Source organism: Patagioenas fasciata, chromosome Z (genome assembly GCF_037038585.1).
Source record: "Patagioenas fasciata isolate bPatFas1 chromosome Z, bPatFas1.hap1, whole genome shotgun sequence".
NCBI lineage: Eukaryota > Metazoa > Chordata > Aves > Columbiformes > Columbidae > Patagioenas > Patagioenas fasciata.
In genome coordinates this window covers 31,722,516-31,745,850 of record NC_092560.1, presented here as the reverse complement: position 1 = coordinate 31,745,850, position 23,335 = coordinate 31,722,516, and the positions used below count along the sequence as shown (strand labels likewise).

General features: G+C 40.8%; 1 protein-coding gene across 1 annotated transcript; it reads left to right on the top strand.

Annotated features, from left to right (window-relative positions):
* The first annotated feature begins 1,144 nt into the window (after nucleotides 1-1,144).
* On the top strand, nucleotides 1,145-23,189 carry LOC136115173 (fructose-1,6-bisphosphatase isozyme 2). Its single transcript, XM_065861114.2, has 7 exons — nucleotides 1,145-1,490; nucleotides 4,177-4,339; nucleotides 5,912-6,004; nucleotides 11,719-11,859; nucleotides 13,080-13,217; nucleotides 19,169-19,288; nucleotides 22,443-23,189. Exons 1-7 carry the CDS (start codon nucleotides 1,318-1,320, stop codon nucleotides 22,635-22,637), a joined length of 1,023 nt encoding a protein of 340 aa, XP_065717186.1. The 5' UTR covers nucleotides 1,145-1,317; the 3' UTR covers nucleotides 22,638-23,189.
* Nucleotides 23,190-23,335: the final 146 nt, after the last annotated feature.

The following is a 23,335-nucleotide window of genomic DNA, read 5'->3' as shown; positions in this document are numbered from 1 at the left end:
GATCAAAAAAGGAATGCAAAGGGAAATCAAAACTCTTTGCCTACAGCTGCATTTTCTATTAACAAAAACAAAGATACATGTTTTGTTACCAAATTCTGTTTCTGCCTTCCCGGCATGACTTTAGTGCAGTAATTTGGTTTAATTGAATGATAACAATGAAACTCAATTAAGCTTTTATTCTTTAACTCCAGATTTTCTTGTTTTGTTTGTGGGCTTTCCAGATCTCCTGCTTAAAAGTAAGAGAGTGCTACCAGTAAGTACAATGAAGGCCACAACATATAATTGTTATTACTGCCGTATTTGAGTGGGAGGATAGTGATATAATTAAAATCCACAATTCTGGTGTTCCAGATAGCATGTCCCTAGTTTGCTGACATTTCTGTTTACCTTCACTTTAGCATCACGTCATCCAAATACATTGCTTGGAAGGAATTACTGGCAGTATAATTGCAAACTTGGACATACTTATATTTACATGTTGCAGTACAACAACAAAGCAAATGTAAATTGTCATTTTATGAGTTATGACACAGACACGCTTAAATCAGATAAGCTTAAAATTCTTGAAGATATAATTACTTTGTAACCAATCAAGCCACAGCTCACTACTACTTCTCACCCATGCAGGCCCTATAATATTACAAGTAGCCCAGAGTAGGAATCAGGCCGTTAAACTGGGATTGCAGCAGACCAAGTAACAGCATCAAACATCTTTGATAAATGCGTGTTTAGAGACACTCTGCACCTCCTGTTGATTCCTCTGGGATGTGCCACACACCTTCAAAACTATCCTCTATGGTGGAGGCTAAAAGGGGATGAGCAAGCAGAAATTAAGGCGATTTGGGAACAGAACTTCACCATCCAGAGTCACAGCGCAGTGGGTGCTCGGTGGCACGTGTGGTTACTTCATTTCTTGTACCTGCCAAACTGCTCACTTCACCTGGGCTCTGCTGAGCTCATTGCTGAGTGGCAGCTGCATGAAAGCAGTTTCCAGCTAAGCAGCCAGTGAGAGTTTTGCATTATAGGCAGTCTAACAGTCAGAAAGTGTTACTAGTTCTGCACATCACTAGTTTCAGTGTGTGGAGAGGGCAGCCCAGCAGAGCTTGCTCACCTCTTTTCCTGTGTCCCAGAGGAGCTGTGGGCCAGTGTGGGGTATGGTTATTCTGAGCACTCAATCACATGGTCTTGGAAACATCTACATAAACTCTGACCAGCAACGCAGCTTCGCCTCAAAATAAGACAGCTACCCGGGATCTCAAGGCAGCAAGAAAGTGTCTCATCCAGCCAAGACAATAGCAACTCTGGTATCCAGTAAAAATGTCTGACAAAACCCCCTTTGAAACGGATATGCTGACGCTGACGCGATTTGTTATGGAGAAGGGACGCCGTGTGAAAGGAGCGACAGGGGAGCTGACACAGCTGCTCAACTCCATGCTGACAGCCATAAAGGCCATCTCCTCGGCAGTCAGAAAGGCAGGCCTTGCCCACATGTGAGTCCTACCTAGTGAAACGGGAACGAAGAGGAGGTAGAGAGAAGCTGCTTGCACAGCAAAGCTGGGGAGAGAGCAGGGATTACTAAATATACTGGAAGTGTCTTTTTAAGCTGGGTGACAGTAGGCATGAGGTCAGAGCCAGAATCATCAAGAGTGGGAAGTGGGAGATCTCTGGAGCATTTTAATGTTGGGTACAAGACAGACATTTAGACTAATCACTGTTTTGTAATATTTTACTCTGAAAATGTAAGAACTTTGATGCACTGCTCAACCTGTTATCCATTGTAAATGTTCCTATTGATCTATTTTTGACCTACTGTGAATTTGCAGAATATCATGCTATGGTATTTTTAATGCACACTATCACATGGTGATATTTTCTACCAACATCCAAACCCAGTGCTGAGCTGTGCTCGGCTTATCTTGGGAAGCTGATGTTCTGCCTGAATGCAGTATAAGGGAGGACTGACTAATTTTAGGGCTGTATAAATGTAACTGCTCCTGCATTTATAGAGTCCTAGAATTGCATTTGGCCCTTTGAAGGCAACTGCGAGGCTGATGTGTCCCCCAGTGAAAACAAATTTGACACCCCTGATTTAGACCATTACTTATACTTCAGTCAGGCAGAACAGGTCTAAATAAATGGCCCTGAGAGAAAAGCGATGTGCTGCTATGCATGAGTGCATTTCCTTCCTCAAGTAGTATCAGGGTTACAGGTGGGCAGTCTTAAAAGGCACTATGTGAAAAATAAACATAACAATTTAAATGGTGATTTACCTGAAGCAGTTCAGAGAGCTGGAGAGTCCTAACAAAATGATGCATTTAAAAGATACAGGTTTTGCTATGTATTGAAATATATGTTTCTGTACATGCCTGTGTATGTACATGCATTAAAAAGACAGGGAATATATCTGTGTAAAAAATTATTTCTGTGGAAACACCAAAATGTACAACACTCTGGGGGTGTTTTGTGCTTTTGTTGGTGGTTTGGTCAAAGTGATCAATGATCTTTGCAAATCATGAATTCAGTGCTTCAGTATTATCACCTTCACTCTACAGGCGTGGACCACAATATACAGAGAGAACATGAGACATAAACTCAACAGCAGCATCAGGCTTCTGTGCCCTAACTGTTAAACTGTGCTTCATCTCTGTACTTATCAGGTGAAGCTGAGTTGTTTTGCCTCCTTGACTAAGAGGAACAGTGGTTTTTATCTCATTTCTATCTTTCAACATGCAACCTGTGAAGTGTTTAACAAGCAGAGAGAACCTCTATTTGGTAGGCTAGAGGTAGAATAACCATCTAGCCTAGACGACACATGGTTACTCTGCTAGATGAATCTTCCCTTCGGAAGGAAAATGTCCATTATGTTAAGGAGCAAATGTCTCTATAAACAAAAGTTTCAGGTCATGGACTGAAAATATCTGAAGTATCCAAACAGAAAAATGAGTAACTAACTTGCACCATTCAAATTACCGCAACTAACCATGGAATTTCAGAAATTCCCGTGACAAACTTGCAACCATGGTGACTGGCTTGCATCCATCTGCATTTGTGAAGTAAGAGAATGTTGTTTTTTCTAGCCCCTCCAAATAGGAGACTGTGAAGTGACTTCTTTAATGCTAAAGAGCTCAACATGAATTTTGAGCAAATTTGCCATTCAAAAGGAAAGGAAGAGCTTTTCTAAGCCATAGACTTAAGCTGGGAATGTGCCTGAAAATGTACTAACTGGAGAATGGGTGCTTAGCACTGAAAATCATAGTCTTCTCCAGTATCTCAAACTTAGCACTCCAAAATAGAGTGCCAAAACTACTCAGTATTTCTGAAAAGCTCAGGTACCTTTGAGCTTTGAGTAAGACAAAAGACCTATACTACCTCCAACTAAGGCCTGCTTCTGACCAACATTCTTAGGACTAATTAGTTGCCCCTTTCTGCCTTTTTTTTTTTCCCCACCTGTGATGAGTAAAAATGCTTTATCTATTCCCTGTATGACTCCTTGCGATTCTAAGATGCCCAAACCATGCACATTAGGTCTAAACAGTGCTTCCTCAACTCAAAATCTGAGAAATATATATACCATGACATACTACATCATTAGTATATTGCTAAAATCAGGGTAAGGAATGGAAGAACCATCCTAACTCAGGTGAGGATCACTGGATAAAACAGACCTTGATCCTGAGATACAGTTCAGCACACAGAATTACCTGAGGGTGTCTTTAAAACTGCTGATTTTGGGGTTTCGGGGGACTGAGTGGATGTGGGTTAAAGGACCATCATGGAGCTCTGTGCAGCAAGTGGCAGAAAATAATAGAAATGCTAATTGTCCCTTCTCCTTCCTCAAAGCTGCTGCCAGCTGCTTCATGGGGCTGCTGGGGAAGCCTGGCACCCACCGGCCGGGTTGTGTGCTCTGCTCCTGGCCTGGAGAACATCCAAGCAGCAGCAAAAGGACCCAGGTAAAACCCAAAAAAAGATGCCATCGTCCTTTCCCTTTCTCACGCACACTTATATTTTCTAGCGACAGCAACCGCCTCCTAATGCACCTTAGCAGTTTAATCCAAAGGTCAGAGGTGTGGGAAGATGAGAGAAAGGAGCCACCCTGACTTGTATTTTTCTTTTTTTCCTAGAGACTTGTAACATTTGCCTTCTTCAGGTTCCTTGATATTTTTTACTTTTCTGTAGGTTTGGTATAGCTGGCACTGTGAATGTGACTGGCGATGAAGTGAAGAAGTTGGACGTATTATCAAACTCCCTGGTGATTAATATGCTCCAGTCTTCCTACAGCACCTGCGTCCTCGTCTCAGAGGAGAACAAGGAGGCCATCATCACTCCAAAAGACAAGCGGGTCCGTGCAGCTCCTGCCTTCAGGGGGTTATCAGCTCGGGCAGCAGCAGGTGGCACTCTCGTTTCACCTATGAAACATGGGCCTGGCCTCAAAACTAATCCTTCCCGGGGGAATTCAGAAAATTTGCACCATTACTGCATTGTTTTGATTATTAACTGTGGTGGATGGCATGGTTTCAACAGCTGAAGGAGCTGTGGAGGGTAAAACTATTATTGAAGTTTAGCAAAGGGGGGAGAATAATTATTTTGGAGTTTGCTAACACACACCAGAGCCCAGGTGTAAGTGTAATATTACGTTCCCTGACTGCCGATGTAATCGGTTTGGTTTACATTAATATTTAGGCAAGACAAAATGAGATGAGAGTCTGGCAGAACTGAGTTTTATGTTACATGTCCATAGGAAACACCTGACTGCTTCATCAGGCTTCCCCCAGGAGGGGATCCTATTGCAGCAAAATACTGCTCACGTTGATGTAACCTGCCCTTTCACCTAGATATTTTCCTTCTGCCTTCTTACTCCTGAACCTCACATCACAGGCAAATCCTTTCACATGGAACAAAACATAACAAAACATATTTAGGAGAAGATGTGCCTTTCTAGAATGGGTCACTCCTTTTTCCTTCAGGCAATTCCTTGCAGTGCTGGAAGGACTGCTCCTTTCTATCACCAGATTTTGTGCTGTCATAGCCGAAATGTGCCTCCCATTTCTCTGGCAGGCCCTGCAGGGAGCCAGTGTTGCGCTGCAGGGCCAGCTGGGTCAGCAGTGCAGTGTTCTCCAGCAAGCCACGCCAAGTGTGCTTGGAGGGCTATAAACGGTCATTAAAACATGGGTTTTGCCAAGTAAAAGGAAACAATAGTGCAAGACTACAATTTGGGGTGTTGATTGACAGCCAGCTGCATATGAGCCAGCAGTCTGCCCAGGTGGCCAAAAAGGCCAACAGCATCCTGGCTTGTGTCAGGAATAGCATGGCCAGCAGGACTAGAGAAGTGATCATGCCATTGTACTCAGCACAAGGCCCCGCCTTGAATCCTGTATTCTGTTTTGGGCCCCTCATCGTAAGAAGGACATTGAGGTACTAGAGAGAGCGCAGAGGAGGGTGACGAAGTTCATGAGGGGCCTGGAGCACAAGTCTGATGAGGAGTGGTTGAGAGAACTGGGGCTGTTTAGCCTGGAAAAAAGGAGGCTGAAGGGAAACCTCATCACTCTCTACAACTACCTGAAAGGAGGTTGTAGCATGGAGGATGTTGGTCTCTTCTCCCAAGTAGCAAGCAATAGGACAAGAGGAAATGGCCTTGAGTTGCACCAGGGGAAGTTTAGATGGGATATTAGGAAAAATTTCTTCACATAAAGGGTTGTCAGGCATTGGAACAGGCTTCCCAGGGAAGTGGTGGAGTCACCATCCCTGGAGGTGTTTAAAAGGCCTTTAGTCAAGGTTCTTAGGGATGTGGTTTAGTGCTAGAGTTAGGTTATGGTTGGACACAGTGATCTTGAGGGTCTCTTCCACCTGAAATGATTCTATGCTTCTATGGTTCTATGATTGTCTAATGCTTCCCTTGCCACTTCTGTTTTAGGGTAAATATGTGGTGTGCTTTGACCCCCTTGATGGCTCATCCAATATAGACTGCTTGGCACCGATAGGAACAATATTTGCCATCTACAAAAAGGTAAGAGAATCAATGAAGCACACATGGCACAATTCACTTGGTGAAAGCAAAATGGTTTTAGTATATCAGCTTAGTTTCCTTCCCAGGTCCTTTAAGTGTCTTTGGAGTCAACAGAGCCTTAGAAAGAGTAGAAGAGGTAGCATGTGAGATTCATGTTTGCTGAGTTGCTGCCTGTACTCTTCGGAAGCAGATACTGAGCCCCATGAAACTGTTAGGTGGCACCACTTACCCTCCTTCAGACACACAGGCATTTAAATAAATCCCTCTCACCATCAGGCATCTGGTTAGCTCCTTCAGCAATGCTTTACTTGCTGCAGTAGAGCAGAGGTGTGTCACAGTGCCTACAAATCACAGTATTTGTCTTCCCAGATACTGACTGGGGAGGGTTGACGGTCACTGTCTGCACCATGTCCTGGTTAGCAGTGTGTTGGCCTCCCTGTGTGAGCTCCTATGCCTGTTACAAAGGGAATGTATATGCATGCTAATGATGGAAGCCACCTGAGGCTGAAGGAAGCAATCACCTACAGCCAGCACGTCTGCTCCCATGGGGCTGCACAGAACAGCAACTGCGCAGACAGTTAACAAACATTAATAGTTAGAGTCATGCCAAGTCTTGTGATTTGATTGCTAATCGCCCAGCAGTTGGTGTTTTTCCTAAATCCTGAGCTCACAGTCATATGACTATGGGAGACCCTCAGCCATCACTATAGTGAAGTAACTTTTACAGTACTTGTGACTGCAAAGAAGTCTTTGCAGATTCAGACACTACACTTCAAACACAGGAAGATACATTTTTAAAGTCTGCTCTCACCTTTTAACTCATAATTTTTCAATTGGCTAGTCCTTGTTTTTTACATTTCTGATAGGTAACACACTAATAATTACTGGTAAATCAGATAGTTATAGCACAATCTCAACCAGGTCATGGCATAAGCCAAATGCTGGCATGTGTTTGTCCACGCTGTTAATGGCTGGTGCAAACCCCCATCACAGGATGCAGCCAACACTGAGATAATGCCTGGGTATGGCTTGTGGAAACAGCAGCCCAGGGATTACCTCCAGTACCATCTATGACCTTGCTTTTTGTAGGGAAAAGAGCTTAGCTGTTTGGATGAAATCTGTGTCATGTGCCCTTATGGTAAGCAAAGTGTCTCCCACCCATTTCATTTATTTCTGTAAAGATAGCCCCAAAGACTACAGCACCTCTCCACATTTACAGTAGGAAGTAGCTGTGTTGTCCACTATTCTTAAATGTGGTATCATCTTACAAATGTTAAACACTAGCCTTCTGTTTAGGAGTGTTGTGTTAGGTTACTCTGCGTAACTATAAAGGCAAGTGCTCAGTGTGATTAATATAGTTTACCAGGTTGAAATGCAGATTATATCACCACCTTTACTCACCTGTCAATGCATGTAAAGACAACAGACTGCTCAGTCTTCCCTAGGATTCTCCTTCAGAATAGAAACATTTCTTGAAGAACCCATGTTGTTCCCAAATACTCACGTTTTCAATTAATTTTCTGATCCTTCTGTAGTTGTTGTTGTTCTAATATACCTTATCATATTTATTGTAAATACTGTTTCTAAGTTACTGGTTTTCAAGTGGGTGGATACCCTTCAGCTCCTCATAAAAAGAAAATCACATTGATTTGTACAAGTGCTTCATATGCAAATGAAAATCCTGCTGCTAGCATGAAGTGCAGTTTGTCAATTACAAGAACAACTTATCAATTTCCTCTGGAAAGTTAGAAACAATGTTGAATTTACAGACTTTCACTTGCATAATTCTTGCCATTAAAATGCTATTTCCAAAGTACATATTAATTAATGCACCTTCTCAGACAAGACAATTTCATAGCAACACTATTAACCTCAAACACTATTAATTCAAACTTTTTGAAATAATGAAATAATAAAAAATGCTTTATTGATTGTTACTGAAGGGTAGTGTGGAAGGAATGAGATATCTATCCCAGTGGATGAGAATCACTTAAAAAAGAAAATATAGTTCATTAAGCCATTTAAGGTTCATGAACATCATTTTGGAAAAGCTAGAACAACTGTAATTGCAAAGGATGACCCTTAGCACCTGTCTGATATTTGGCACCTTCCAGTTCTCAAATGATTGTATGACTGGTTTTCTCACCATGTCAGCACCGTAACTTCATTTCCAAAGGCACACCTTCCAGAACCAGAATATTTGCCTTATTTTAGGAAAAAAATATAACCAACACTTTTCTACAAAGGCCAAACTTGACCAATACATTTCAAATCTGAAAATGGTTCTCTGGCTGCCCTCAATCCAGAGCCACCACTATGGTGGCAGGTACTATTACATCTCCTGTCAAAAAAGCACTGCACCAGTTTGTTTGAGAAAACCATCCAAAAAATAAATGCCGTCTTAGGTTTATGTAATTTTCCACCTGTCTTTTACTTTCTGAAGCATGGGTAGTATTGTTAAAAAGACCAGAAACATCAGAAATATGGGCCTGAGGGAGGAGTCTTGTTGAATCAGCAGAAGCCAGGGCAAGAGATAGGACCTTGACAATCACTGCTGCTGAGGGGCTCTCAGCTGCTGGACTGTCAGGATGTGGTGATAAGAAGTATTTTTTTGCTTGGATTATTCCCAGTTTTTTGTGCCACTGAGCTGAACCTACAACTCTCAATTCTTACCCCACATATATGCTTCAAAACTCTGCTGCTTTGTTTTAGTTCAATTTTCATTTTTAATACTGCCCAGTGCCTAAGATATATTTTATTTCTCCCCTCCCTCCATTGTCATAAGGCCAATGTCCTGCCCTCCATGTGGTCTCTCATGGACAAGGTATAAACATTCAGGGCAAAGTCAAAAGATACTCATGAAACATGTGAGATGAACAGAGACGTGGAAACCAAGTCCTTCCAGAGCTTCTCCCAGTGCCAACAAGAACTCCCTCCTCTGATGTGGGCAAATCATACATGCAAAAATTTTCAAACTCAGATAACACCTTGGGGTATCCCTATAACCAGACTCTGGGGACCTTGTTTCATCTGCTTCACACCAATGATGAGCCCAAAAAAGTCTGGCAACTCTTGTCAGGGCTTCTCTGCAGTCCCTTTGCCTCTTTCAGTGCTTTGCATAAAGACCTCTAAAGAGATTTCATTACCACTGTCTCATAGTTAAACTATAATATAATAGAAAGGAAATCCATCTGTGCACCAGAAAGAAGTGAGAATATGCAGCAGCTATCAGATTCTACTGGCCAGCTCAATTTACTGGTTTGGTTCACAGTACATAGTACTTGGCAGGACAAAACTCCTGCAGTCCTAACAACGTAATATCAGCTGATCTCCAGCTCTTTTACATTCTGAGAAGCTTTGCGACATGTTCGTTTGTGACTGAGCTTTTATTTCCTTCCTTTTGGAAGCTGGCTCTTGGAAACACAGTTGTGAATAAGGAAGGAAAAGCAAGTTAATTCTGTCTGACTGTCCATCTCCTGAGGGAGGAGTTCCTCTGTTTTTTTCAGAATCATCAACAAATATGTGTTTTCTTAGCCATATCAACATAGAAAATGCATTTAAGAGGTAGAGCTGAAAGTCTCATCTCAGAAAAATGTATTTTAAATCAATATCATATGTAAACAGCAGCTGTGTTTACTGTACGTACAACATGTTCTACAAAACAAGCCTCCTTACTGTATATATGCAAAATTGCTTTTTATTTAATGAGGAAAGCACACCAAAAAACCTAGTGGAATCATAATAGGCTTGCAACTAGTGGTGTAAATGTAAATTTAGTTCTGTGTTTAATGTGGCAAATAATTAGTCTGCTGTAGACAACCATTGCTTTTGATGCACAGTCACAAGACAAACTTCCTCGCAGGAAGCAGATCAAGGATCCTGGCTGCATCTGCAGCATCCTGTTTGATGTTGGGTTGTATGTAGTTTTGAAAGAGAAGATGCCTTGTAGGGTATAATAGTTGGTTTTGTAAAAGATTATTTAGTTAAGGATTAGCCACTAATAGTCAGTATTCAAAGCTCTGGAACATACAAACAGCGGTTTTCACTAGTCTCTCTTCATTAAATGCATTATAACATCTCTGAATGAGCAGCTTGACAGAGTAATTCCAAGGGGCTGTGTACTTTATGTATTTGTACATGTGAAATTTCAGCTCCAATGGAGAGTTGGTTGGCAACTGGATTTTTTTCCATGGAAGAACTTGGCAAAATAATAATAATAAAAGTTTTTGACAAAATACAGCTGAAAACTGTAAGTGAAAGTAAAAAAGTAACAAAATCTTTCTGCTGAAAATGAAAATATTTTGATGGGAATTACAGTTTCATATAGCATGAAAGACCTAGTTTTGGTACCCCACATCTCTGTTTTCCTCTAGATGTTGGCATACAACTATGAACAGGATCCCCAGTTCGCCCTTAGCCTTCCGGCTTGCTAGGACCCTGATGGGTACCCTGAGAGCTCCATGCCATGAAGAACAGCAGAAAGTTTCTCTGTTTGTTGGAGGAGAGGTGCTTTCCTTTGGAAAATATCTATGGAAGGCATTCTAGTTTCTTTAAAGAATTGACTCAATATTCATAATATATTTTATTTCCTACACAAAACAATCTCCACTGATTTTTATTTTGTAACCATATGTTTTGGGTTAGACCTGCTATTTCTGTACAGGTGTTACTCAATCTAATCAAGACCATGCAACCATTGAGAAATTGTCTGTGTTTGCAACAACAAAATGCCAAAACAGAGACTGAAGAAAGGATCTGAGGACGTTCTCATTTTAACTCCTCATGAACCACCATCAAAACATTCACAGAAGACCCACTAGAGCCAACAAGCTTTTAAAAAAACATCAGTATAAAGCATTCCCTACCCATTTTGTAGTCCCAGGAGGTGAAGGCTGGAGCCAGACTTCCCAAGTACTCTTGGCTGTTCTCCTTTCATATTGCACCAGTCAAACTAAAGTGAGCCATGGCTCAGGTACACCCCCAGAGCTGGCTGGAAATATTTGCACCAGCTCTGCTTGTGTTATCGTTATCCAGTGATAATCAAAGTGTCAAATCAAAATACAAGTGTCAGAAATCAATCAAAAGCCTGAAGTAAAATGCCACATGAATGTTCTATGTAAAGTTATATGTGCATATCTACACAGACACACACACACATTGCACCACAAATGCATTTGTTATTTTATGCATAATGTGAACACTCGTATCACTTCAGTTACCCATCTTTTCACCAGCAGAGACCAATGCACAACCTTGCTTCCACCGTGTTGCACCATCTACTCTTGAATACTGTATTACTGGAAGCAACTTGTCTGTAATGTTAATAACTGAATTCAGCCCATAGTTATTCCCTCTGAAGAGTGTCAGTGTGATAGGTTATGTTTACATATACAGAAAATTAGTAGCTCTGTTCTGTCTCAGATTTCTGATGATCTTGAATTAATAGACTGGGCTGCAATGCTAAAGTATCAGCTTTGTTGCAGGTATCGTATTGAATGCATGATGTATAAAATAACAAACTCTCAATGCCATGTCCCAGCATGCACATGTACTTGTACCAAACTTGCCCTGAACTAGTGGGAATAACCTCTGTTTTGGTTGTTTCGAAGGCCTGCGTAGACACAAAAAGGAAATCTGCCCCACATTATTGAAGTGTTGTTTTTACTGTTTCTTATAAAAATTTAATCTTCAGTCCACTGGTAATTTTTCCTCAGGAAACAGACAACGAACCCTCTGAGAAAGATGCTTTTCAGCCCGGACGCAATATTGTTGCTGCAGGCTATGCCTTGTACGGCAGTGCTACACTGGTCGCCCTCTCCACAGGGCAAGGAGTGGACTGCTTCATGCTCGATCCGGTATAGTCATAGTGTTAATCACATTGCCACCGTGTTTCAGAGCTTTCCGTGCTTGGGTTTACTCATTTTTGTTACTCCTTGTCTCTGTAATCTAGGCAGTCTACATGATTGTTTGGTTTGTTTTCTTTTTACACACATCCTGGAGCATGACACCTCCACCTTACAAGCATTTAATAACACATGAGTGTGTTAGTTGTAATACTACTCCATGTTTTTTCTACTCATTGGAAGAGAGCTTAAGTTAAATAGCATTTGAAGACCTGATCATTCAAACCAGACTGCTGGTTTGCACAAACACTTAAGAAAATTTACTTTGAACAGTGTCTTTGCCTCCACTTAAAGGAATTCTGCTTATTTCTTGTTCTTGTTTCTCTATCTGTATGAGAACCTCAGCTTTTTCAGTGTTTAGCCTGGGGCAAGTACTGTTTGTTGATACAGTTCATGCAGAGTGATGTCTGATTTCCTGAGTGCAGTTTGGGCTTATGGCTGAGTCCTCTAAGCTGGATGCCCAACAATTTGAAAAGCGCAGCCATGCCCATGCAATCAAACATGTCTCAGTCCCTGGTGCCCAGCCCGGGAGCCCAACATGTATTGCAGAAAGAATGCAAGAAGGACATCGCTCATTTGAGAAACCAACATTAGATGTGGGCAATAACGGAGGAGTTCTTTCTGATAAAAGGATGCGTTATTATCAAAACTCCTTTTCAGCTTTGTAAATAGGCTCATTCCAAGAGGGGAGAACTGGGAGCAGAACTGCTCTGGTTAGAGACAGAGGAAGAGAAGGTGGAAGTTGCACTCAAACTGCAGACAGCAACACTTTGGCGGTAGCTGATCACATTCACTTTAAGATATTTAGACAAGACAGGCAAAAATAGTTTGAAAACCAGAAAGCAGTGTAAACTCTTAATTTGTAACCTTATGATTTGTGGAGAGAGATCCATGATCCATCTACTTTCAGGGCTGGCTGGTGTCCATTTGGTATGCTAACTATTATAGTAAAATTGCATTTTGTTTATACTACCAATGTGAAAAGTTTTCATTAACCTAATGCAGATTCTGTGCTTTCTGCTCTGTTTGAAATAGTGTGAAATTATACACAAGACTGGTGCTGAAAGGAACAAGCTCTGTTAGTGTTCCTGCCTCTGTAGTGTGAGAACTGTTACAGAAAGTCAACAAAATGCTCTGCTGCTTGCTGATAGCTGGTCTATCTTGCTTTGTAGGCTCTCGGTGAATTTATTTTGGTGGACAAAGATGTTAAAATCAAGAAGAAAGGGAAGGTATACAGTCTCAATGAAGGTTATGCAAAGTATTTTGATCCTGCGATGACAGAATATTTACAAAAGAAGAAATTCCCTGAGGTAAGAGAATATTAGCACTGTACTCGATGTACTGTGCGCTGGCAAGCACTGCCCCCGTGCAGTCCTGGCCAAGGGGAAAGGATTTGAAGGCCTTGCTCAGGTCAGCCGCATGTAAGCCTTTCATGTCATCAGGTCCATTTTGGGTATGTACCTGATGTGTTGGTTTCTGGTGCCCTGACATTTTTTATAACTTAGACTTTGGAAAGTAAATTCATAGCTTGTTTATTACTGTGTGGAGAAAAATGTGTTGTACGTGAACAACCATTTTTTTTGACAAAGCTCTGAAACTGTGCCAGCAAAACGTGGGGGTACTCTTGTTTTCTAGCTTTTCTGAATATGCAGCTCAGTTGTATCTGCAGCTGGGCATTTGGGGATAGATTCCATGTCCTGCCAGAAGGTGCTTGCTGGGATCTGGGTGGCATCACCTTCTCCTCCCTGTATATGGTTGCATCTGAGAAATGTGGTATCATTCTTGCACTATTTGCATCACGTGGATCAAGAACCACTCCGCAGGCTGGAAATAAATGAAAGTGGTGTGAAGCACAATTTCACTATATGCTGTTGTTAAAAGGACTATACCTCAGAAAGATATAGCTCAGAACATCCCATGTCTGATGAACTCGCTTGTTGGGACATACAGCTCTGCATGGCCTCTAGTCAGTGCTAGGAGAACACAGCAGAAGCTCTCGATGTGGAAAGCTTTAGGGTCTCTAGGAAGTGTGTCCGTGTGACCAGTAAGTCATAATGAAACCTAGTGACATGTAGCAGCTCAGGACTGAATTTGACCAGAAAGCTGGTTTTAATGTTCTTCCAGTAGAAAACTTCAGGGTGCTGTACAAGAGAAATGTTACAAGTAAGAGTTCAAATTGTAATTCTGTGAGAAGCTCCTTCTGAGCTGAAAATCTGAATTTGCTACATTGGATATAACTGCAATGCTGACTTCTTTTCCATGTTATCCAGATTGTCACAACAGAGGGTGTCACATCACAGCATTTAAAATGTATTCATTTTGAATATTTGAGGTTATTTTGAAACTTCAAAGTCTGCTTTCAGTCCAGCTGTGAGAGAAGCAGAAGCTCGTGACACAACTTTCATACTTCCTGAAAACTAGTCCAGCTGGGAAATAGAAAATCTGTCCTTCTCATTCTGCTCACATTATGTGGAGCTATGTATTCAGTATAATGCAGTAACGCTGGATTTGTCCATTTATGTTTTTGCAAACCACTGAAGTGTTGTTTAAATAAAACTCTGGGAAAAATAATCAACCTCAAGCAATTAGAAAAAGACTGAAGAGATTTCAAACACAGTGGAAAGACCAGACACATATATTTCACCTCAGGTTCAGTGAGGACAGTTGTATCATGTGATTCACTAAATCCTTAGGTTAGCACATAGAGGAATAACCTCATTTGCAAACACTATTTTGTCTGTGCTTCATTCAAGGAACACATATTGAAAATGTTGTTGCAGTAATGCAACAGAAGCTGGCTGAAGGTATTTTTCTTACTTTAAAGCAAGCAGCACAGTAGTGCACAGGTTATTTGGGGTAGGGGAAGCTTCCTCAGCAGTGCTGAGCAAGCACATCGCTTTGCTGCTCTGAGATGTAGGGTTGTCTGCGTGAGAAGGGCCAAGACACCAATGTCATGGCCACAAAGCACAAGGAAGTGCCTTGCCCATCTGAAAGCTTGCTACGAACCTGAGTTTTGGAAACTGCATAACTCAGCTCCTCCATTTTAAAAGGACATTATAATTGTATTCTGGGAGGACAAGAGAGAGAGAAGGTGTTGTCATTCTTCCATAGCATGAAACCTGCTTCCTGGCATCATCTGTACGCCTTACCAGCTACAGATACATTGGTGATGCTCCTAACCTCCCTGCAGCACCCAGATGGAGCATTGCACAGCTTTGTTTTTTGTTTTAGTTTTTTTTTTTCTTTTCTCTCTCCTCTCTTCAGCATGCAGAAAGGCAATGCACGGATACTTTTTGTGCGCGACTTGAAGGGCAGCTGTCATGTGGAGCACAGGGGACATCTTCTTACCCAAGTAGACCACTCTTACCCTATGGCCTTCTGGCCACTAGAAACCAAGAGACAAGGCATTAATTTCAGCCAATTGTAACTTTTTTTATCACTTCTCCCTTTGATCCTACCTCTTTTTCCTCCTTCCTGTGGCTCTTGGTCAACATGCTGTTCAGATGACTCTCTAACATTGCCACAGAAAACTGAAAATTTAAAAATAAAACAGGTGAACAAAGTAGGATGTTGTCCACAATGTCCCATGTTCTGTATCACTATCATTGATGACCAAACATCATAAATCAACTGTTTATGTGGAAAGGAGAGATTTTCCCTTACTGTCTAAGAACAGGATCCCAAATCAGACAGTTTGGACTACAAAGCCATGTTGACCCTCAAAGTTTCTTGTGAACCACCATTCACTTAAGGCATCAATTATCAATTAAAAGCACTGGAAAAGTGCTGCTGTTCTGCAGGACAGCTGTAAACCTTCTACCATTATTACATGGATCCTGGTGGGAAATCTTTGTCTAAACACAGCTCTTCTGGAATGAGAGTCCAGTGTAAAGCTAATTTTTTGTTAAGCATCATGAAATCTCCTGCTGCTTAACCAGCTTGAAGAACAAGCTTATGTTTGTAAGACTGCCTGTCATGCAACACGTTTACTGCAGTCTGCACTGTATAATAGGCACTGCTGAATCAGGAGCTGTTTCTGCATGGATTCCACCTAATTCCTTCCCACAGTGGGTTCTTCCTCTGGTAATGCCTGCAGGGCCCTGATCTCTAGCTGGCACTGGTTCACTGATGGTAGAACTCAGAAACATGCTGTGGGTACTGTCCTACTTTGCTTTATCTTCACTTCCTACTAACATAAGAGAAGCTGAGTCTCATCATAGCTCATTGATTGAGAGCCATGCAATGGAGACTCTCTGGTTAAGGATTTCTCTTAGCAATGCCATCAAAAACTTATCACAACAGCGTATTTCAGCATGAAGCATTTTTTCTGCCAGCCAGCCCATCTGTATCTGAGTGACATACAAAAGCTAATAAAACCAATGTGCTTTTGTCACCATAACTGTATGTGAAGAGAGAGATGCGGGGTGTTCCTGGTGTAGTCTGTAGAAAAGACTTTCTTCTCCCCACTCTTCTAGTCATCACAGTTATGCAAGAAAAACATGGTCTGTTCTGTTGTGGAGGAACTTAGCCATCAGAAATCAGTAGAATAAAGAAGTACTTTCCATCATGTTCTGAAAAGAAAAATCACAGGACCTATCTGTTATGAGCTATTTTTGTTCCTCTGTGGTTAAGCAAAGAAATGCAGTAGACAGGGTGATACTAAGAGCAATCACAAGCGTATTCAAACGCGACAGATGCTGAACAAGGAAACATCAATGTTCTGCAACTCTTTCATTAGCATCAACCAAACCAGTGTGAAGTGCTTACTGGGCAAACACACAGTTTGGTATTGCTCAGAACTTGGGATTAATTTCCCTAGCATTCATGCTCTGTTATTTTGTTTGAAGTGAAAGGCTGGGCAATATGCCATCAGACATGCAACACCTATTAATTTTCTCATCTGTAAGAACTGGAGAAACAAGAAGTAACATTTCCACTAACTAAAAGGACTATTTATTCCTTTCATGCAGGTAGCTGGATGCTAAGGGAGGTGAAAAACTCATTTCAGTCTGTGGTTCAAGTGATAACTGTACCAGAATGGAAGAATTTATCTTCTGTATTTTTTCCCTGCACTGTTTCTGGCAGGTGAATTTCTATCAGGATAAGAAGCAACTAAAATTATCAGTGGCATCTCATCAGCTTCACATAAGACTGTCCCATGTACACATTAGTTGTGTAAATGACCTGCACACAAATAAGAAATCCAACACATCCAAAACATTTCTGATGATTTGTATGCAGGTGGCTCAGCTGTGCAGCTCATGGTTAGTAAAGTTTGTACATGTGGGTTCAGACTCCTTATTTGATAATGGTCCTTAGCAGTCTGTTTCAGGGCCTGCTTATGATTGATATGCTATGACTTTTCTTAATGTTTAACAAACTTTTCTTAAGACTTGCTTCATCATCTTCTGAAAGCATAAAAGAAAGATCTTCCTTTGATTTTATTTTAAAAGTTTGTTCTAGATGGTAATCACATCTTTCCCCGAAAACAGTCTTTTCTTAAACGGTGAAGTTGCTTTGGTCTCTCTTTAACACCTCTTAAGGTGTTTTTTTCTCACCTCAAATTTTTGCAGTTTCAAAATCACAAGTGCCAAAAGTTGTGAGATGGAGAAGCTATCATTTGAAGTCTAAATATGTAATTGTTTGAGGATAAGCCACGAAAAAGAGGGGATCTAATATTTAAAAGTATTGATCAGTCATGTCTGGAAGTAATAAGGCCAGGTTTAAAACAAAGCTAAACAGAAAATCTCCAGGCTGTGTCTTATCCATCATGTCTTTCACACTTTGTATTGTTTTCCTCATAATTTTCAATAGTTCTCTTAATGTGTACAAGAAGAATCATGGGAAACTGTACAAGTACAGTTGAATAAAAGTTACTACTTAGGCTGGAGCAGTCATCTGTTCAAGTTTTACTGTCAGCTGTATCAAATACCTAAGTCTTATACTCAGTGGCTTTAAACTCAACTTACTAACATTGTATTGCATTATATTGTGCAATTAAATAAGAATATCTTCCCATTAAAAAAAAAAAAATGTATATATCAAAATTTCACAGTTGCACCGAAATGTTTGAAAAAGTGATTTCCAAATAGAATGATGTTTTTCTCTGTGTTTTTTCCTCCCATTTGAGGATTTTTTTCTCCCACCTAAGCTCAAGATTTTGCTGGGAAGGGTGAGTAACTTGTGGTGCCTGAAGGTTGCACAGCTGGCAATGCTGAACAAGTTACCTGCATATTTCTCTAGGTCTAGTATCAGCACAAAGCAAGCTTTGTTAAAAGCACCAAGATATTTTATTAGACAACTGATCCAGACAGAAAGAGCAAGCAGAAGTCTTTTCAAACGCAGCACGACAACACTCAAATATATACATATATTAAATGCACATGAAGTCCCAGTCTCCAGTCATCTCTGGGGAGGTGAAAATTCCTCCTCTGCTTCACTGAAGATAGAGTGAGAGATGACCAAAGATCAGCAGACTTCTTGGCATGGCAGCTTTCAAAAAGCCTTCCTTCAGTTTCCATGTTCATTGTGTATCTCCCCTTCCTAAAAGCATGGTGACACATATGGCTTTTCTCAGGTGGAGCTTATTTGGTGTCTTTAACTTCTAATTATGCCAGACACCTTACTTATCTTCTGTATTTCCTACCTTACCACTTTTATGACCAGTAAACTTGAAACCGATACGAATACTTCCCTATTGCTCTCACTAAAATGACCTCTCCTTCAACATCATCAATTCCTAAGCTGAGAGCAAGGAAAACTACATTCATGAATAAATTGCTGTCTCCCAAAATAAGCTGCAGAATGAATGCTATGACCGATTTCACAACCTGACAAAGCTGATGAAGAAAGAAAAAGCTGGCATCCTCTGGGAATCTCCTGGATGTGTAGTGAAAGGTGACATTGCTCCTCACACCTGGGGTGAGGAACCATGGAAGGATCAGCAACCAAATGGGTACCTTGTTCTGATAATATGAAGAACCTTTCACTCACTCTTTGCAGCCCTTGCTTTTTCACAGGCTGGGGATTGATACCAAACTGTGCACTTATATTACAGGCACCCTGGTTTGCATGCTGTGAATGCAGCTCTTTAAAGTGCTTATTTTATAACCCCATGGATCACCGTTACATCTTACAAAAGGTTGAGCTTCAGGCTGGGTTACAACTTACAGTGTCCATAAACAGACATTGATTTAAGCAGATTTATTGCTACCAGCTGTCTGGCCTGGTAGATATAATGTTTTATTCTATGTTTTTTCAGGATGGCAGTTCCCCATATGGTGCCAGGTATGTGGGCTCCATGGTAGCTGATGTTCACCGTACGTTGATGTATGGTGGGATCTTCATGTATCCTGCTAATCAGAAGAGTCCTAAAGGAAAGGTAAATCACTAGATTTACTCTCTCATGAACTTAGTCGACCTCATACTTCTTTTTTTTTTTTTTTTCCTGGAGCCGTAAAAGAATACTTTAGATATATTGACAGGTAATAATTTTTCCATCTCTGAAGAAAATTATTGATGAATATGATAGTCAGCAACAGAATTTACACAAGAAATTTTAGGCATTTGCCAGTTTAGGCAAGAAATTTTCCTGTGTGCTTTTATATTACAAACTAATCAAATGGCTTTCACTGCAGCCAAGGGCTTTATTCATTTTTCTAAAGAGAAACAGTTCAGTACCATACAAACCCATTGAGATACCCATGGACAGCTGGCAGATGTGTCCATGCACAGGCCTAAGGAAGACCTCTGCACTTTACACTGGCAACTAAAGTGCAAATGCTGAGCTTGGGACAGGGTTTTGTTCAATGTTAGACAACCGAGTTTACCTGTCTACTGTTTCCAATGTGTACTGAGCTTACTGTCACCAGCCCTGGCATCTACTAACTGATCTGAAAGACTCTATCAGTTGAAGGTGAGTTTCATGCATGCTGAGATCAGTACTCTTGGAAAATATGATTTCCCATTTGGACACCTGTACTAAACACACCTTGATTCAATACAGTGCCATGCAGCTCAGTGACTCCCTGAGTCTGCTGGGCCATCATAGTCAACTTCAACTTTTCTCCTGCAGCATCAGATACACTTATTATCAAACTTGTGAACAACTATGTTTTAAAAGAGATGTGATTATACAGCTGATCTGTGGACCACCTGCAGGTCAGGCTTAGGCTATGAATTGTTCCATGCATAATAGATTGGTCATGGTGCTCTCACTCAGAGACCTTCCTCTTTCATGGGCAATACCATACTTAAAAGCTTCTGTTCTGTATCTTTGGCTGGTATGGGCAGGAATTTGTCCTCAGAAAACTACTTGCCTCATCTCCCACACTGGTATCAGAACACCCTCATGTCTACAGTTCTTCATGGCCTGAGAACTACTGTTTCCATCCTGGTGAGCATGTATTTATCATAATAAGAGCAGGTACAAGGGTGTGGGTAATGAGGAGAACAGAAGAGAAGTCTCTTCAGAATACCAGACAGAAAATGTCAGCACATTTATGCAGGCAAATTTGATGTAAATGTCTGATACAGCATCCTAGGAAAAATCAAACAAACAACAAAAAACCAAACACACCACACCCCCTCCCCCAACCAGAAACCAACAAAAGTGTGGATCTGTTTGTGTATCAGAGCAAGAGACAAAAAAAGAATTTGCTGTGTGCGGGAAAGTGGCATTGCTGACTGGTCTCTTCAGATTAAACTTTTTGTTTTGAAATCCATGTTAAACTATTGTTGAAAAGATGAGAAACAGGACAAAATAACAAATGTACCAAGTATTATAGAATTTTATAGAAATCAAGATTTGTGAGCTGATCTGGCTTGTGCTACCATAGAAGAGAAGGTAATGAAAGAAACAAAACTGTATGATCATTACAAATAAAATTTTCTTCTTTCCTTCTTGGAGTGCAGATATATACAGTTCTTTACACATAAACCTCTTCTTGTGGCAGAGATACTGCCTTTGTGGCAGGTGCTCTGATCATCATCCCTCTGAAATGCAGTCTATGCACTTGGACAGAGAACCGAAAGGAAGCAAACATCACTGGAATTGATCTAAAGGCTTTAGAGCAAATGCAAATGACATGCATGCAGGCCCTAGCACTTAGACCACCTTCTTTATGTTAAAGAAAAAATGAGAACAAAATGCTCAATAAGCAGTGCAGAACCAGCCAACAAATAGATCCTTTTTTACAAATCAGATACGTTAAATAATATTTTTATGAACTTCTGGCTTACAGTTCCCTACTAGGCAAAAAATGTTAAACCCATCTGAAAACCTCTAACTGCAACTGCACAACTGCTTGAAGGAAAACTGCTTTTCTTAAGCCATCCAGTCACCCTTAAACAACAAGAAACTCAACATGTGGTTCCACAGTGGTACCACTGCTGTTTTCTGGCCGTGTACTAAGGAGAACAACAAAGGCTGTTGGTCCTATTTTGCCAGTCAGATGGAGTCCTTGTAGCACAAGCAGTACTTCAGTTGGCTTTGAAGTTAAGAATGAAGGTAATACACACTATTTAACTTTGTAATATATCACGGTTTTGTCACAAACAGCGTGATAAAGGAATGATGGGTAGTAAAGTCCTGTGTCTGACCCATTTCTTCATCTCTGTATATGATTTCATTCTGTTACACTTCCTTTTCCCCAGAAAACATTCTCTCTTTTGCACATATAAAAAGGCCTTTAAAAATAATCTGTACTAACATTGTCATACATGAGCACTTCATAGACTGTCAAAGATTCAACTAAACCTGCAGATATAATGTCTGTTGAAAAATAATGAGCTGTTATCTACATCCTTTTAAACACACAAGTTTTTGGCATATGTTCCAAATAAGTGTGCATTCCACTGGAATGCACACACCCCAGAGGTAACAATTTTAAAGATGTAAACAGGTACCAGAGCCCAAACTGAAAGTGCCTCCATGCCAAAAGGGAAAATTTTCGTTTACTAATTACTGCAGTTACTTCTGAAAACAAAGTCACGATCTAGATGAGTTCAGGCCACTGATATGTACTCACATTTCTGAAGGCTATAGTCAAATCATGAAATGTGAAACTGGGAGCATCAAGTTTCAAACTCCAAAATATCCTGACCAAACACAATGCGATTACTCCAAGCTTTGAGGTAACATGTGAAGTCTGTACATGGCTTTTCTTTCCCGGCACTGTTAACTTAGCTGGCTTAGCTGTTTTGCTGATGTCTGTGGGCCCAACAGCTACTTTTGGGCATTTTCGACAAAATATTGCTTCACTGCTACTGCATTTCAGCATGTCAGCTTGGAAACGATGGTGGTGACGCTGGGGTGCAGCAGGATCAATATATTCTTCCTCGAAACAGAGGTTATGAAGGAAAGTGAAAGAAGGAGAGGGAAAGGAGAGGCTGATAGAGAGACAGTGATAACTTCGGAAAATTGATGTTCGGTACAAAATTTTCCAAAATCACAAAAAGAAGGCTATGTTCTGGTAAGCCTTTTGGTGTAATTTCCCCCAAAAGCAACCAATCATGTGTTTTCTCTTTCTTTCTAGCTACGACTTCTCTACGAGTGCAACCCTATGGCTTACATCATTGAGCAGGCAGGTGGGATGGCAACTACAGGGACTGAGGCGGTGTTGGATGTGAAACCCGAGAGTATTCACCAGAGAGTCCCTCTTATCCTTGGTTCTCCGGATGACGTGCAGGAATACCTTGCTTGTGTACAGAAACACCAGAAGAGCAGTTAAAGGGTTTTCCATATTAGACCTTGATCATCCATCTTCACTCTACAAGAAAAAACATGCCTTTCAAGATGGCAGATTCTAGCAATTAGCACCCATCTCTCAGTAAAATCTCTCTTTATGAGAACAAGAAAAATCATGAGAACAGCTGATGGGAAAAACAGAAGTTTATTTTCTGCATGCAGGCAAATGTAAAAGTCATTTAACTCTGATTTATGCAGTGCAAAGGTAGAGACAGAGGCCTGATTATTAAACAAAAGTGACTTACTTTATATAATATCAATAAAAAGTAGTGGATTGTGTCAGTACCCCCATTTGATCTGAAGCTTTACACCTTATATAACACAGTTGGAATTGTTTGAGAAAGGGTTTTCGCATCAACACTCACAATTCCATTATCTGGATTTTCTGGCAGAGGTATTTGTTGCAGGTGTTTTTATCTCGTCAGCCCTGAGAAGATCAAAAGTCTCGTGCTGTCTGAAACAGCGTTTTTAAGCACCAAAATTACATATGTCTTGGATAATTAATAAAGATGAAAAGGCTGCAATGTTGCCAGAGGATTTAAATTCTCATAAGAATAGGAAAATGCCTTGTGTTATTTACAGACAGGTAACATTCAAAGGCACAAATTACAGTAAAATATTTCTAGAGATATGACACTCTATTTAGGCGTATTCCCCGTGTATCAATTGTTCTCTGCAACA

Bases quoted from the DNA above. Each gene is read 5' to 3' on its own strand.
- LOC136115173 (XM_065861114.2), top strand. From the start codon at position 1,318: ATGTCTGACAAAACCCCCTTTGAAACGGATATGCTGACGCTGACGCGA. The intron at 6,005-11,718 runs GTAAGAGAATCA...ATTTTTCCTCAG, and splicing joins TATTTGCCATCTACAAAAAG to GAAACAGACAACGAACCCTC. The intron at 11,860-13,079 runs GTATAGTCATAG...CTTGCTTTGTAG, and splicing joins ACTGCTTCATGCTCGATCCG to GCTCTCGGTGAATTTATTTT.